General features: G+C 41.9%; 1 protein-coding gene across 2 annotated transcripts in view; it reads left to right on the forward strand.

Moving 5' to 3' along the window:
• LOC117516771 (arrestin red cell) overlaps positions 1-17,575 on the forward strand; it is a 60,728-nt gene that overhangs the window by 31,967 nt on the left and 11,186 nt on the right. For both annotated transcript variants that reach the window (XM_034177625.1, XM_034177624.1), the window contains exon 10: positions 12,931-13,015. In XM_034177625.1, the coding sequence (XP_034033516.1) occupies positions 12,931-13,015 (85 nt within the window). The remainder of the gene's footprint in view (positions 1-12,930; positions 13,016-17,575) is intronic.

Raw genomic sequence — 17,575 nt, forward strand, 5'->3', positions numbered from 1 at the left:
ACTAAAGTGATTTCAAATGGCAACTTTCTGGCTTTAAGAAACACTATAAGAAATCAGGAAAAAAAATTGTGGCAGTCAGTAATGGTTACTTTTTTAGACCAAGCAGAGGAAAAAATATGGAATCACTCAATTCTGAGGAAAAATTATGGAATCACCCTGTAAATTTTCATTCCCAAAACTAACGCCTGCATCATATCAGATCTGCTCATTAGTCTGCATCTAAAAAGGAGTGATCACACCTTGGAGAGCTGCTGCACCAAGTGGACTGACATGAATCATGGCTCCATCACTCAATTCTGAGGAAAAAAATTATGGAATCATGAAAAACAAAAGAACGCTCCAACATATCACTAGTATTTTGTTGCACCACCTCTGGCTTTTATAACAGCTTGCAGTCTCTGAGGCATGGACTTAATGAGTGACAAACAGTACTCTTCATCAATCTGGCTCCAACTTTCTCTGATTGCTGTTGCCAGATCAACTTTGCAGATTGGAACCTTGCCATGGACCATTTTCTTCAACTTCCACCAAAGATTTTCAATTGGATTAAGATCCGGACTATTTGCAGGCCATGACATTGACCCTATGTGTCTGTTTGCAAAGAATGTTTTCACAGTTTTTGCTCTATGGCAAGATGCATTATCATCTTGAAAAATGATTTCATCATCCCCAAACATCCTTTCAATTGATGGGATAAGAAAAGTGTCCAAAATATCAACGTAAACGTGTGCATTTATTGATGATGTAATGACGGCCATCTCCCCAGTGCCTTTACCTGACATGCAGCCCCATATCATCAATGACTGTGGAAATTTACATGTTCTCTTCAGGCAGTCATCTTTATAAATCTCATTGGAATGGCACCAAACAAAAGTTCCAGCATCATCACCTTGCCCAATGCAGATTCGAGGTTCATCACTGAATATGACTTTCATTCAGTCATCCACAGTCCACGATTGCTTTTCCTTAGCCCATTGTAACCTTGTTTTTTTTCTGTTTAGGTGTTAATGATGGCTTTTGTTTAGATTTTCTGTATGTAAATCCCATTTCCTTTAGGCGGTTTCTTACAGTTCGGTCACAGACGTTTCCTCCAGTTTCCTCCCATTCGTTCCTCATTTGTTTTGTTGTGCATTTTCGATTTTTGAGACATATTGCTTTAAGTTTTCTGTCTTGACGCTTTGTATTCCTTGGTCTACCAGTATGTTTGCCTTTAACAACCTTCCCATGTTGTTTGTATTTGGTCCAGAGTTTAGACACAGCTGACTGTGAACAACCAACATCTTTTGCAACATTGCGTGATGATTTACCCTCTTTTAAGAGTTTGATAATCCTCTCCTTTGTTTCAGTTGACATCTCTGGTGTTGTAGCCGTGATTCATGTCAGTCCACTTGGTGCAACAGCTCTCCAAGGTGTGATCACTCCTTTTTAGATGCAGACTAACGAGCAGACCGATTTGATGCAGGTGTTAGTTTTGGGGATGAAAATTTACAGGGTGACTCCGTAATTTATTCCTCAGAATTGAGTGAGTCCATATTTTTTTTTTTTCCCTCTGCTTCGTCTAAAAAAGTAACCGTTACTGACTGCCACAATTTTTTTTTTCTTGATTTCTTATAGTGTTTCTTAAAGCCAGAAAGTTGCCATTTGAGATGACTTTAGTTTTGTGTCATGTCTGTGATCTGCTTTTTTCTGCAAAATTAAACAACTGAATGAACATCCTCCGAGGCCGGTGATTCCATAATTTTTGCCAGGGGTTGTATAGCACCAAATCACAACAAACAGTCGCCCCAAGGTGCTTTATATTGTAAGGCAAAAGAAAAACCCCAACGGTCAAAACGACCCCCTGTGAGCAAGCACTTGGCGACAGTGGGAAGGAAAACTCCCTTTTAACAGGAAGAAACCTCCAGTAGAGCCAGGCTCAGGGAGGGGCAGTCTTCTGCTGGGACTGGTTGGGGCTGAGGGAGAGAACCAGGAAAAAGACATGCTGTGGAAGAGAGCAGAGATCAATCACCAATGATTAAAAGCAGAGTGGTGCATACAGAGGAAAAAGAGGTGAATAAAAAGAAACACTGGGTGCATCATGGGAAACCCCCCAGCAGTCTAAGTCTATAGCAGCATAACTAAGGGATGGTTCAGGGTCACCTGATCCAACCCTAACTATAAGCTTTTTCAAAAAGGAAAGTTTTAAGTTTAATCTTAAAAGTAGAGAGGGTGTCTGTCTCCCTAATCCGAATTGGGAGCTGGTTCCACAGGAGAGGAGCCTGAAAGCTGAAGGCTCTGCCTCCCATTCTACTCTTACAAACCCTAGGAACTACAAGTAAGCCTGCAGTCTGAGAGCGAAGCGCTCTATTGGGGTGATATGGTACTATGAGGTCCCTAAGATAAGATGGGACCTGATTATTCAAAACCTTATAACTAAGAAGAAGATTTTTAAATTCTATTCTGGAATTAACAGGGAGCCAATGAAGAGAGGCCAATATGGGTGAAATATGCTCTCTCCTTCTAGTCCCTGTCAGTACTCTAGCTGCAGCATTTTGAATTAACTGAAGGCTTTTCAGGGAACTTTTAGGACAACCTGATGATAATGAATTACAATAGTCCAGCCTAGAAGAAATAAATGCATGAATTAGCTTTTCAGCATCACTCTGAGACAAGACCTTTCTAATTTTAGAGATATTGTGCAAATGCAACAAAGCAGTCCTACATATTTGCTTAATATGCGCATTGAAGGACATATCCTGATCAAAAATGACTCCAAGATTTCTCACAGTATTATTGGAGGTCAGGGTAATGCCATCCAGAGTAAGGCTCTGGTTAGACACCATGTTTCTAAGATTTGTTGGGCCAAGTACAATAACTTCAGTTTTATCTGAATTTAAAAGCAGGAAAGTAGAGGTCATCCATGTCTTTATGTCTGAAAGACATTCCTGCAGTTTAACTAATTGGTGTGTGTCCTCTGGCTTCATGGATCGATAAAGCTAGGTATCATCTGCGTAACAATGAAAATTTAAGCAATGCTTTCTAATACTGCCTAAGGGAAGCATGTATAAAGTGAATAAAATCTGTCCTAGCACAGAACCTTGTGGAACTCCATAATTAACCTTAGTCCGTGAAGAAGACTCCCCATTTACATGAACAAATTGTAATCTATTAGATAAATATGATTCAAACCACTGCAGCGCAGAGCCTTTAATACCTATGGCATGCTCTAATCTCTGTAATAAAATTTTATGGTCAACAGTATCAAAAGCTGCACTGAGGTCTAACAGGATGAGCACAGAGATGCATCCACTGTCTGAGGCCATAAGAGGATCATTTGTAACCTTCACTAATGCTGTTTCTGTACTATGATGAATTCTGAAATCTGACTGAAACTCTTCAAATAGACCATTCCTCTGCAGATAATCAGTTAGCTGTTTTACAACTACCCTTTCAAGAATTTTTGAGAGAACCGTTACCATAGAACTGCCCCACTATGTCCTCAGATAAGGTCGAGCAGGTCCGGCACTTTTTGATTCTAATTGTGGCCCTCGGGGGGGCAGTGTCACATCAAGAAGTTAAAGTGGTTTGCTGTAAGTATGCTATTTTTAAATACAAGCAAAACAAAGGTCATAAGTTTTGGAAATGCTACACAGATAGGATGTTCAAATAGAGTAAATAAAACAAAATTTCTTGGTGTTTTACATGATCACAAATTATTATTACTCTGTTAAGGGAAAGCAGGGGTGGTGACCAAGTGGTTAGTGAGCTTGGTTTCAGTGTGGAAGGTTCCTGGTTCAAACCCCACCTCTGCCACATTTCTCCATGTAATGTGGAGTTGCGTCAGGAAGGACGTCCAGTGTAAAACTTGTGCCAAATCAACATGCAGATCCACCTCGGATTTACTGTGGCGACCCCGGGTGAAAACAAGGGAGCAGCCGAAGGGTCTTAAGTTCTTACTATGTTAACGGAAACCTCACATTAATCATGTGAAATCAAAAATATCAAAGTTGATAGGGTTGATACACACGACTAAAGACCTGTTAAATCAACATGCACTGTATACTTTATATCTTATATCATTATTGTTCTGCATATCGCCTAGTGCCTGGAAATACTTGAGTAATTAGGATCATCCCGAAATCGCATTACAGAGAACAAACACTGAAATTGAACAAATTTAGAGTATAAAATTGGCCAAATAATGCATAACAAACATTTACGGTATAATATCTTCAACATGGTTGTTAAATGAGAGTGTAAATAAATATAAAGAATTTGAAGGATTGGCTCTTGTTTTATTGTTTATATATTTTTTTTTAATTCATAAAGTTGGCAAGAACTAATAGAAAAAGTAAATGTGTTTCAACAACTAATGAACTTTTGGATGACTTGAGGACAAATTGAAAATGTGTAACACGGTTTATAGACAGTTATAAGACTCTTGATGGCTGAGTTTCTGTGATTTCTGGTGATTATTGTAAGAGTAAATTGATGCAGAGTGGTTTTGTTCTCATTGGTTGGAGCGTGTGTGTGATTTAGAGAGACTACTGAAAGGGTAGTTGTAAAACAGCTAACTGATCAGCTGCAGAGGAATGGTCTATTTGAAGAGTTTCAGTCAGGTTTTAGAATTCATCATAGTACAGAAACAGCATTAGTGAAGGTTACAAATGATCTTCTTATGGCCTCGGACAGTGGACTCATCTCTGTGCTTGTTCTGTTAGACCTCAGTGCTGCTTTTGATACTGTTGACCATAAAATTTTATTACAGAGATTAGAGCATGCCATAGGTATTAAAGGCACTGCGCTGCGGTGGTTTGAATCATATTTGTCTAATAGATTACAATTTGTTCATGTAAATGGGGAATCTTCTTCACAGACTAAAGTTAATTATGGAGTTCCACAAGGTTCTGTGCTAGGACCAATTTTATTCACTTTATACATGCTTCCCTTAGGCAGTATTATTAGACGGTATTGCTTAAATTTTCATTGTTACGCAGATGATACCCAGCTTTATCTATCCATGAAGCCAGAGGACACACACCAATTAGCTAAACTGCAGGATTGTCTTACAGACATAAAGACATGGATGACCTCTAATTTCCTGCTTTTAAACTCAGATAAAACTGAAGTTATTGTACTTGGCCCCACAAATCTTAGAAACATGGTGTCTAACCAGATCCTTACTCTGGATGGCATTACCCTGACCTCTAGTAATACTGTGAGAAATCTTGGAGTCATTTTTGATCAGGATATGTCATTCAAAGCGCATATTAAACAAATATGTAGGACTGCTTTTTTGCATTTACGCAATATCTCTAAAATCAGAAAGGTCTTGTCTCAGAGTGATGCTGAAAAACTAATTCATGCATTTATTTCCTCTAGGCTGGACTATTGTAATTCATTATTATCAGGTTGTCCTAAAAGTTCCCTAAAAAGCCTTCAGTTAATTCAAAATGCTGCAGCTAGAGTACTGACGGGGACTAGAAGGAGAGAGCATATCTCACCCATATTGGCCTCTCTTCATTGGCTTCCTGTTAATTCTAGAATAGAATTTAAAATTCTTCTTCTTACTTATAAGGTTTTGAATAATCAGGTCCCATCTTATCTTAGGGACCTCGTAGTACCATATCACCCCAATAGAGCGCTTCGCTCTCAGACTGCAGGCTTACTTGTAGTTCCTAGGGTTTGTAAGAGTAGAATGGGAGGCAGAGCCTTCAGCTTTCAGGCTCCTCTCCTGTGGAACCAGCTCCCAATTCAGATCAGGGAGACAGACACCCTCTCTACTTTTAAGATTAGGCTTAAAACTTTCCTTTTTGCTAAAGCTTATAGTTAGGGCTGGATCAGGTGACCCTGAACCATCCCTTAGTTATGCTGCTATAGACGTAGACTGCTGGGGGGTTCCCATGATGCACTGTTTCTTTCTCTTTTTGCTCTGTATGCACCACTCTGCATTTAATCATTAGTGATCGATCTCTGCTCCCCTCCACAGCATGTCTTTTTCCTGGTTCTCTCCCTCAGCCCCAACCAGTCCCAGCAGAAGACTGCCCCTCCCTGAGCCTGGTTCTGCTGGAGGTTTCTTCCTGTTAAAAGGGAGTTTTTCCTTCCCACTGTAGCCAAGTGCTTGCTCACAGGGGGTCGTTTTGACCGTTGGGGTTTTACATAATTATTGTATGGCCTTGCCTTACAATATAAAGCGCCTTGGGGCAACTGTTTGTTGTGATTTGGCGCTATATAAAAAAATTGATTGATTGATTGACTACTACTATAATCAAGCTTTCAGCTTTAGAGCATGGTTTGTTTATTGTAGTTCTTTATTTTTGCTGTTTGTTTATTTCAGGAGTGAAGAGATCAAAAGTTACGTTAAAATATTACAGCAATTAATTAAAGAAGGAATCTGAATTGAAAACGAGCAGTTTGAAACCAAGAGATTCAAGATTCAAAGCTTTAATTGTCTTATGCACAGTAAAGAAACACGTTTCCCTGTACAATGAAATTCTTACTTTGCTGCCCACACTGGATGCCCAAGATTAATCCAGGTTTTGAGTATATTTCTTATTGTTACATGGGAAACAAGGTACCAGTAGATTCAGTAAATTCTCACAAATCCAACAAGATCAAGCATTTATGATATGCACACTCTTAAGGCTATGAAATTGGGCTATTAGTAAAAAAAAAAAAAAAAGTAGAAAAGGGGGGTGTTCACAAGAATAGTAGCATCTGCTGTTGACACTACAAACTCAAAACTATTATGTTCAAACTGCTTTTTTAGCAATCCTGTGAATCACTAAACTAGTATTTAGTTGTATAACCACAGTTTTTCATGATTTCTTTACATCTGCGAGGCATTAATTTTGTTGGTTTGGATTCTGGAACCAAGATTTTGCTTGTCTACTAGTGTGCTTGGGGTCATTGTCTTGTTGAAACACCCATTTCAAGGGCATGTCCTCTTCAGCATAAGGCAACATGACCTCTTCAAGTATTTTGACATATCCAAACTGATCCATGATACCTGGTATGTGATATATAGGCCCAACACCATAGTAGGAGAAACATGCCCATATCATGATGCTTGCACCACCATGCTTCACTGTCTTCACTGTGAACTGTGGCTTGAATTCAGAGTTTGGGGGTCGTCTCACAAACTGTCTGCGGCCCTTGGACCCAAAAAGAACAATTTTACTCTCATCAGTCCACAAAATATTCCTCATTTCTCTTTAGGCCAGTTGATGTGTTCTTTGGCAAATTGTAACCTCTTCTGCGCACGTCTTTTATTTAACAGAGGGACTTTGCGGGGGATTCTTGCAAATAAATTAGCTTCACACAGGCGTCTTCTAACTGTCAAAGCACTTACAGGTAACTCCAGACTGTCTTTGATCATCCTGGAGCTGAGCCTTTGGCATTCTGGTTATTCTTCTATCCATTTTGATGGTTGTTTTCCGTTTTCTTCCACGTGTCTCTGTTTTTTTTTTTTTTGTTTGTTTGTTTGTTTTTTGTCCATTTTAAAGCATTGGAGATCATTGTAGATAAACAGCCTATAATGTTTTGCAACTGTGTATAGGTTTTCCCCTCTCCAATCAACTTTTTAATCAACTTTTTAATCAAACTACGCTGTTCTTCTGAACAGTGTCTTGAACGTCCCATTTTCCTCAGGCTTTCAAAGAGAAAAGTTTGTTCAACAGGTGCTGGCTTCATCCTTACATAGGGGACACCTGATTCACACCTGTTTGTTCCACAAAATTGACAAACTCACTGACTGAATGCCACACTACTATTATTGTGAACACCCCCTTTTCTACTTTTTTTTTTTTACTAATAGCTCAATTTCATAGCCTTAAGAGTGTGCATATCATGAATGCTTGGTCTTGTTGGATTTGTGAGAATCTACCTAATCTACTGGTACCTTGTTTCCCATGTAACAATAAGAAATATACTCTTTTCAGTCACATAGCACTACTATTATTCTGAACACTACTAGGCTTGCCTCTACTGGTGGTTGGCTCTCACTGCGGTATTGTATCACTTCCTGTTCCGGAGCACAGCGGTGTTTTTCTGTATCTGTTAGCTGTTTAATCTGCGCAGTTAGATTGATCTAGTTATCTAGATTACGATTTGTTTCCCAGTGTAATCTTTACGTGCCTTAACTAAAGCACTCATTCTGCTGAATCACCTCTAAATTATTTACACATTATTCACTTTGCGTGTTTTTAGGAATCCGCTAGCTTAGCGTAGCTACTAGCTCTTAGCCGATTTAGCATGGCGGCTTCTCCTGTCTCTCCCGCACTTTTCTGCTCTGGGTGTGAAATGTTTAGTTATTCCTCGGCCTCCTTTAGCAGTAATGGTACTTGTAATTAGTGTAGCTTATTCGTAGCTTTGGAGGCCAGGCTGGGCGAATTGGAGACTCGGCTCCGCACCGTGGAAAATTCTACAGCTAGCCAGGCCCCTGTAGTCGGTGCGGACCAAGGTAGCTTAGCCGCCGTTAGTTCCCCTCTGGCAGATCCCGAGCAGCCGGGAAAGCAGGCTGACTGGGTGACTGTGACGAGGAAGCGTAGCCCTAAACAGAAGCCCCGTGTACACCGCCAACCCGTTCACATTTCTAACCGTTTTTCCCCACTCGACGACACACCCGCCGAGGATCAAACTCTGGTTATTGGCGACTCTGTTTTGAGAAATGTGAAGTTAGCGACACCAGCAACCATAGTCAATTGTCTTCCGGGGGCCAGAGCAGGCGACATTGAAGGAAATTTGAAACTGCTGGTTAAGGCTAAGCGTAAATTTGGTAAGATTGTAATTCACGTCGGCAGTAATGACACCCGGTTACGCCAATCGGAGGTCACTAAAATTAACATTAAATCGGTGTGTAACTTTGCAAAAACAATGTCGGACTCTGTAGTTTTCTCTGGGCCCCTCCCCAATCAGACCGGGAGTGACATGTTTAGCCGCATGTTCTCCTTGAATTGCTGGCTGTCTGAGTGGTGTCCAAAAAATGAGGTGGGCTTCATTGATAATTGGCAAAGCTTCTGGGGAAAACCTGGTCTTGTTAGGAGAGACGGCATCCATCCCACTTTGGATGGAGCAGCTCTCATTTCTAGAAATCTGGCTAATTTTCTTAAATCCTCCAAACCGTGACTATCCAGGGTTGGGACCAGGAAGCAGAGTTGTAGTCTTACACACCTCTCTGCAGCTTCTCTCCCCCTGCCATCCCCTCATTACCCCATCCCCGTAGAGACGGTGCCTGCTCCCAGACTACCAATAACCAGCAAAAATCTATTTAAGCATAAAAATTCAAAAAGAAAAAATAATATAGCACCTTCTACTGCACCACAGACTAAAACAGTTAAATGTGGTCTATTAAACATTAGGTCTCTCTCTTCTAAGTCCCTGTTGGTAAATGATATAATAATTGATCAACATATTGATTTATTCTGCCTAACAGAAACCTGGTTACAGCAGGATGAATATGTTAGTTTAAATGAGTCAACACCCCCGAGTCACACTAACTGTCAGAATGCTCGTAGCACGGGCCGGGGCGGTGGATTAGCAGCAATCTTCCATTCCAGCTTATTAATTAATCAAAAACCCAGACAGAGCTTTAATTCATTTGAAAGCTTGTCTCTTAGTCTTGTCCATCCAAATTGGAAGTCCCAAAAACCAGTTTTATTTGTTATTATCTATCGTCCACCTGGTCGTTACTGTGAGTTTCTCTGTGAATTTTCAGACCTTTTGTCTGACTTAGTGCTTAGCTCAGATAAGATAATTATAGTGGGCGATTTTAACATCCACACAGATGCTGAGAATGACAGCCTCAACACTGCATTTAATCTATTATTAGACTCTATTGGCTTTGCTCAAAAAGTAAATGAGTCCACCCACCACTTTAATCATATCTTAGATCTTGTTCTGACTTATGGTATGGAAATAGAAGACTTAACAATATTCCCTGAAAACTCCCTTCTGTCTGATCATTTTTTAATAACATTTACATTTACTCTGATGGACTACCCAGCAGTAGGGAATAAGTTTCATTACACTAGAAGTCTTTCAGAAAGCGCTGTAACTAGGTTTAAGGATATGATTCCTTCTTTATGTTCTCTAATGCCATATAACAACACAGTGCAGAGTAGCTACCTAAACTCTGTAAGGGAGATAGAGTATCTCGTCAATAGTTTTACATCCTCATTGAAGACAACTTTGGATGCTGTAGCTCCTCTGAAAAAGAGAGCTTTAAATCAGAAGTGTCTGACTCCATGGTATAACTCTCAAACTCGTAGCTTAAAGCAGATAACCCGTAAGTTGGAGAGGAAATGGCGTCTCACTAATTTAGAAGATCTTCACTTAGCCTGGAAAAAGAGTCTGTTGCTCCATAAAAAAGCCCTCCGTAAAGCTAGGACATCTTTCTACTCATCACTAATTGAAGAAAATAAGAACAACCCCAGGTTTCTTTTCAGCACTGTAGCCAGGCTGACAAAGAGTCAGAGCTCTATTGAGCTGAGTATTCCATTATCTTTAACTAGTAATGAGTTCATGACTTTCTTTGCTAACAAAATTTTAACTATTAGAGAAAAAATTACTCATAACCATCCCAAAGACGTATCGTTATCTTTGGCTGCTTTCAGTGATGCCGGTATTTGGTTAGACTCTTTCTCTCCGATTGTTCTGTCTGAGTTATTTTCATTAGTTACTTCATCCAAACCATCAACGTGTTTATTAGACCCCATTCCTACCAGGCTGCTCAAGGAAGCCCTACCATTATTTAATGCTTCGATCTTAAATATGATCAATCTATCTTTGTTAGTTGGCTATGTACCACAGGCTTTTAAGGTGGCAGTAATTAAACCATTACTTAAAAAGCCATCACTTGACCCAGCTATCTTAGCTAATTATAGGCCAATCTCCAACCTTCCTTTTCTCTCAAAAATTCTTGAAAGGGTAGTTGTAAAACAGCTAACTGATCATCTGCAGAGGAATGGTCTATTTGAACAGTTTCAGTCAGGTTTTAGAATTCATCATAGTACAGAAACAGCATTAGTGAAGGTTACAAATGATCTTCTTATGGCCTCGGACAGTGGACTCATCTCTGTGCTTGTTCTGTTAGACCTCAGTGCTGCTTTTGATACTGTTGACCATAAAATTTTATTACAGAGATTAGAGCATGCCATAGGTATTAAAGGCACTGCGCTGCGGTGGTTTGAATCATATTTGTCTAATAGATTACAATTTGTTCATGTAAATGGGGAATCTTCTTCACAGACTAAAGTTAATTATGGAGTTCCACAAGGTTCTGTGCTAGGACCAATTTTATTCACTTTATATATGCTTCCCTTAGGCAGTATTATTAGACGGTATTGCTTAAATTTTCATTGTTACGCAGATGATACCCAGCTTTATCTATCCATGAAGCCAGAGGACACACACCAATTAGCTAAACTGCAGGATTGTCTTACAGACATAAAGACATGGTTGACCTCTAATTTCCTGCTTTTAAACTCAGATAAAACTGAAGTTATTGTTCTTGGCCCCACAAATCTTAGAAACATGGTGTCTAACCAGATCCTTACTCTGGATGGCATTACCCTGACCTCTAGTAATACTGTGAGAAATCTTGGAGTCATTTTTGATCAGGATATGTCATTCAAAGCGCATATTAAACAAATATGTAGGACTGCTTTTTTGCATTTACGCAATATCTCTAAAATCAGAAAGGTCTTGTCTCAGAGTGATGCTGAAAAACTAATTCATGCATTTATTTCCTCTAGGCTGGACTATTGTAATTCATTATTATCAGGTTGTCCTAAAAGTTCCCTAAAAAGCCTTCAGTTAATTCAAAATGCTGCAGCTAGAGTGCTGACGGGGACTAGAAGGAGAGAGCATATCTCACCCATATTGGCCTCTCTTCATTGGCTTCCTGTTAATTCTAGAATAGAATTTAAAATTCTTCTTCTTACTTATAAGGTTTTGAATAATCAGGTCCCATCTTATCTTAGGGACCTCGTAGTACCATATCACCCCAATAGAGCGCTTCGCTCTCAGACTGCAGGCTTACTTGTAGTTCCTAGGGTTTGGAAGAGTAGAATGGGAGGCAGAGCCTTCAGCTTTCAGGCTCCTCTCCTGTGGAACCAGCTCCCAATTCAGATCAGGGAGACAGACACCCTCTCTACTTTTAAGATTAGGCTTAAAACTTTCCTTTTTGCTAAAGCTTATAGTTAGGGCTGGATCAGGTGACCCTGAACCATCCCTTAGTTATGCTGCTATAGACGTAGACTGCTGGGGGGTTCCCATGATGCACTGTTTCTTTCTCTTTTTGCTCTGTATGCACCACTCTGCATTTAATCATTAGTGATCGATATCTGCTCCCCTCCACAGCATGTCTTTTTCCTGGTTCTCTCCCTCAGCCCCAACCAGTCCCAGCAGAAGACTGCCCCTCCCTGAGCCTGGTTCTGCTGGAGGTTTCTTCCTGTTAAAAGGGAGTTTTTCCTTCCCACTGTAGCCAAGTGCTTGCTCACAGGGGGTCGTTTTGACCGTTGGGGTTTTACATCATTATTGTATGGCCTTGCCTTACAATATAAAGCGCCTTGGGGCAACTGTTTGTTGTGATTTGGCGCTATATAAAAAAAAAATTGATTGATTGATATATAAATAAAACTCTAAGTATAAATATCTAAATATAAGTGGAAGGAAAAAAAGAAAGAAATAACATAAAATAAGCATGTTGGTAAGAACAATAGAATAGTCACACAATAGAATATAACAGAGCAATGTACTAAAATGGAAATGAACATTATAAGAGAGGAAATATAAAATTTTTCATGTTAAAATTTTCGCTTAGAAATGCAGCTTTATTAAAGTTAGAATGTAGAAATGTGTTTTTTTTTGTTTTGTTTTTTTTCCTCAGTGGAACATGCTTTATTAAACATATATTAAGCTGTGACCTTTTTATTTGCTTTTTGTGTGTAGCTGTATTATCACGCAGAGCCCATCAGCGTCAACGTCCATGTCACCAACAACTCCACCAAGACCGTCAAGAGAGTCAAAATCTCAGGTACCCCGTCTGTATCTTTATATCTATTTACAGAAGTTGTTCACAAAGAATTGTGTGGGCGGGGCCACGACGTTTTGGGCATGGTGAGAACCATGTAGACACTTTGGTTAGAATCATGAGATGAGATTTATTGTCATTGTCATTACACGAGTGCAACAATGAAATTACGTTTACACTTGAAATCTGATCAGCTGCATAAAGACAAAATACAATCAGACTACTTTTGAATTATTTCAAAATTAGTTACTGAAAATGATGCACTTCCTACTAAAATGTTCAGAACCGCAAATATTCAGCTTATTTTTGTTTAAAACTATGAACTAATTCTGAATTAAAACTAAGCATTTAGAAAATGGAAGGATAAACACTTTGAAATACATTGTTGTAACGTAGTTTATTATATTTTTAAAAAAGGATTACTTATGTTTATTTTGAATATGAATGCATCATTTTCAGTAACTGGCTTTGAAGTACTTCAAAAGTATTCTAATTGTAATTTGTATTCAGTAACTATTTAAATTTCAAAGTAATCCGAACACACATTAAAGAGTACAATCTTCATAGTTATTATATTTTGGGGGGCTATCTCATTTAAAGGTCCGGGTGAACACCAGCAGCGCCGTGCACTGCTGTGATCTTGACAAGGGATGGGTATAGAGAACTGGTTCCTTTCGGGTATCGTTAAGAAATGATTCGATCCACTGACATCAATAACCTTTTACTTAACGATTCCCTTATCGGTCCTTCAGAGTGGCCGTTGTTTTTGGGGGTGTTTGTCAGGAAAATTGTAATTTCTCTACATTGATTACAACCCTGCAGCAGATCTGTAATCAACTTTTCTGCAGCGCGGCTTTGCTTTGAACCTTGAACCAATTGAAGCAGTGATTCGCAGATCGAAGCAGTGCTTCAATCATTGCTTCGTGGATTAATTTTTTTTGTTCGCTTTCCCCTGCTAAAACCCTAAAGAACATATGGCTGTGTGTATTATTTACCTTTTTTATGTTAAACCGACCTGTTATAGTCTTCTGAAACAGTTGATAGATGTATTGTATAACAAAACGCGACCGATGCTAACACGTTAGCATGTCTATGGCATTTTCAATGTTAAAATTAGCATTAAGCAGTTGCAGCTGTCAAGCGTTTGTTGTCGTAAAAGAGTCAAATGTATTACAAATTGTAATATTTTTTAAATTTATTTTGTTTATATATTAATAATAATAGCAAACGCAACAGTAATAGTAATAATAAATCTAATGATTACGTACAATTTTCAGGGATGAGATTTTTCCGCGGATTTGACAGTCCCGGGGGTCGATTTTGTGAAACGTCCAAATCAGTTGAGAAAATTTTAGGGGGGGTAAGAATGCAAAAAAATTAATGCCAGGAGTACCTTTTGTTTAATAAAATTGTCGTCTATTCAGAACACTGAATGGTCTTTGTTTATCGCCGACACAGCAAGTTCGATCAGTCCGTCAGTCAGCCGAACGCGGAAGTAACGCTGTGCTGATCAGTGACCAGTATGAAGTAGGTGCACAATGAGCATGTAGTGTAAGGGAGGTAACTGTGTAGTCTTTCAACTTCCAATATTCGGTAGTTTTCCCTTCAACAAATCATAAAAACTGAGACGGTATCGAAGCGCAGTCGAAGCTATTACTTACGCACGTTTTCATTGGTTATTACAAAGCTTATGACCAATCAGCGCAAAGGTTATATATACGTTTCTCCCACCCTTACATGTATGTTTGTTGACAAGTGTGCCATGCTGAAAGTGGAGAATGCTGAAAATCAAGTAAGTCTAGTTATGAAAAAATATTTTGGTCACAAAAATACACATGTACAGTAGATGGTCTTAGTAAGGGTTTACAGTTTGAATTATAGATATGAACACCTGGCATTTATAGTAGTTTTTAATATCATCCATCCATCCATCCATTTTCTTCCGCTTTATCCAGAGTCGGGTCGCGGGGGCAGCAGCTCAAGCAAAGCCGCCCGGACCTCCCGATCCACACACACCTCCCCCAGCTCCTCCGGGGGAACCCCAAGGCATTCCCAAGCCAGCCGAGAGATGTAGTCCCTCCAGCGTGTCCTGGGTCTTTCCCCGGGGCCTCCTCCCAATGGGACGTGCCCGGAACACCTCTCCAGCGAGGCGTCCAGGGGGCGTCCGGAAAAGATGCCCGAGCCACCTCAACTGACTCCTTTTGATGTGGAGGAGCAGCGGTTCGAGTCCGAGCTCCTCCCGAGTGACCGAGCTCCTCACCCTATCTCTAAGGGAGCGCTCAGCCACCCTACTCACGATTTCGTTCTTTCGGTCATGAGCCAAATCTCATGACCATAGGTGAGGATCGGAACGTAGATCGATCGGTAAATCGAGAGCTTTGCCCCCCTACTCAGCTCTCTCTTCACCACGACGGTCCGATACAGCGACCGCATCACTGCAGATGCTGCACCAATCCATCTATCGATCTCACGCTCCATCCGTTCCTCACTTGTGAACAAGACCTCGAGATACTTAAACTCCTCCACTTGAAGCAAGGACACTCCACCGACCTGAAGAGGGCAAAGCACCTTTTTCCGATTGAGAACCATGGCCTCGGATTTGGAGGTGCTGATTTTCATCCCGGACGCTTCACACTCGGCTGCAAACCGCCGCAGTGCATGCTGAAGGTCCTGATTTGATGAAGCCAACAGAACCACATCATCCGCAAACAGCAGAGATGAGATTCTGTGGTTCCCAAACCAGACCCCCTCTACACCCTGGCTGCGCCTAGAAATTCTGTCTATAAAAATAATGAACAGAACCGGTGACAAAGGGCAGCCCTGGCGGAGGCCAACGTGCACTGGAAACAGGTTTGACTTACTACCGGCAATGCGAACCAAGCTCCTGCTGCGTTCGTACAGGGACCAGATAGCCCTTAGCAAAGGACCCCGTACTCCTGGAGCACCCCTCACAGGGTGCCCCGAGAGACACGGTCGAATGCCTTCTCCAGATCCACAAAACACATGTGGACTGGTTGGGCGAACTCCCATGAACCCTCGAGCACCCGATGGAGCGTGTAGAGCTGGTCCAGTGTGCCGCGACCAGGATGAAAACCACACTGCTCCTCCTGAATCTGAGGTTTGACCATCGGTCGAATTCTTCTCTCCAATACTCTGGAATAGACCTTACCGGGGAGGCTGAGGAGTGTGATCCCCTATAGTTGGAACACACCCTCCGGTCCCCCTTCTTAAACAGAGGGACCACCACCCCGGTCTGCCAATCCAGAGACACTGTCCCCGATTGCCACGCGATGCTGCAGAGGCGTGTCAGCCAAGACAGTCCCACAACATCCAGAGAGAGGTTCCGCCAGTCATTCCCAGCAGACCCTCACGATACATTTGGGCCTGCCAGGTCTGACCGGCTTCCTCCACTCCCAGCGGATCCAACTCACCACCAGGTGGTGATCGGTCGACAGCTCTGCCCCTCTCTTCACTCGAGTGTCCGAGACACGTGGCCGAAGGTCAGATGATACGACTACAAAGTCGATCATCGACCTCCGGCTCAGGGTGTCCTGGTGCCACGTGCACTTATGGACACCCTTGTGCTTGAACATGGTGTTCGTGATGGACAAACTGTGACTAGCACAGAAGTCCAACAACTGAACACCACTCGGGTTCAGATCGGGGAGGCCGTGCTTCCCGATCACCCCCTCCAGGTCTCACTGTCGCCACCCACGTGGGTATTGAAATCCCCCAGGAGAACAATGGAGTCCCCAGTGGGAGCGCTATCTAATACCCCTCCCAGGGACTCCAAGAAGGTCGGGTACTCTGCACTGCTGCTTGGCCCGTACACCGAGACAACGGTGAGAGACCTGTCCCCGACCCGAAGGCGTAGGGACGCGACCCTCTCGTTCACTGGAGTAAACTCCAACACATGGCGACTGAGCTGGGGAGCAATAAGCAATGCGACCCCCAGCTCTCCGCCTCTCCCCGTGGGCAACGCCAGAAAAATGAAGCGTCCAGCCCCTCTCCAGGAGTTGGGTACCAGAGCCCAAGCTGTGAGTGGAGGTGAGCCCGACTATCTCTTGTCGGTATCTCTCAACCTCCCGCACAAGCTCAGGCTCCTTCCCCCCCAGTGCGGTGACATTCCACGTCCCAACAGCCAGGGGCTGTGAGCATGGACCGGGCCGCCGGGCCACCCGCCCCCGACCGCCACCCAATCCTCTCTGCACCCAACCCCCATGGCCCCCTCTGCAGGTGGTGAACCCACAGGAGGGCGGGCCCACATCGCTCTTTCTGGCTGAGCCCAGCCGGGCCCCATGGGCTAAGGCCTGACCACCAGGCGCTCGCGCCCTAGCCCCAACCCCAGTTTTTAATATCATTTTAGTGCAGTTTACATGTTTTAAAACAGCAAAAATGCTTTGGCTTCAAGGGGACTTCGTTACCCTGACTCCCTAGCCACGGCTCCGCCCTGGACCCGCCAGGGGCCTGTGGCCCCTGGACCCTGGCTTATTTTCCTCTGAAAATCGAGTTTGCCAATGTCATCACTGAATTTTAGAGAAAGAGACAAAAAGAACCTGAATA

The sequence above is a fragment of the Thalassophryne amazonica genome, chromosome 9, assembly GCF_902500255.1.
Source record: "Thalassophryne amazonica chromosome 9, fThaAma1.1, whole genome shotgun sequence".
NCBI lineage: Eukaryota > Metazoa > Chordata > Actinopteri > Batrachoidiformes > Batrachoididae > Thalassophryne > Thalassophryne amazonica.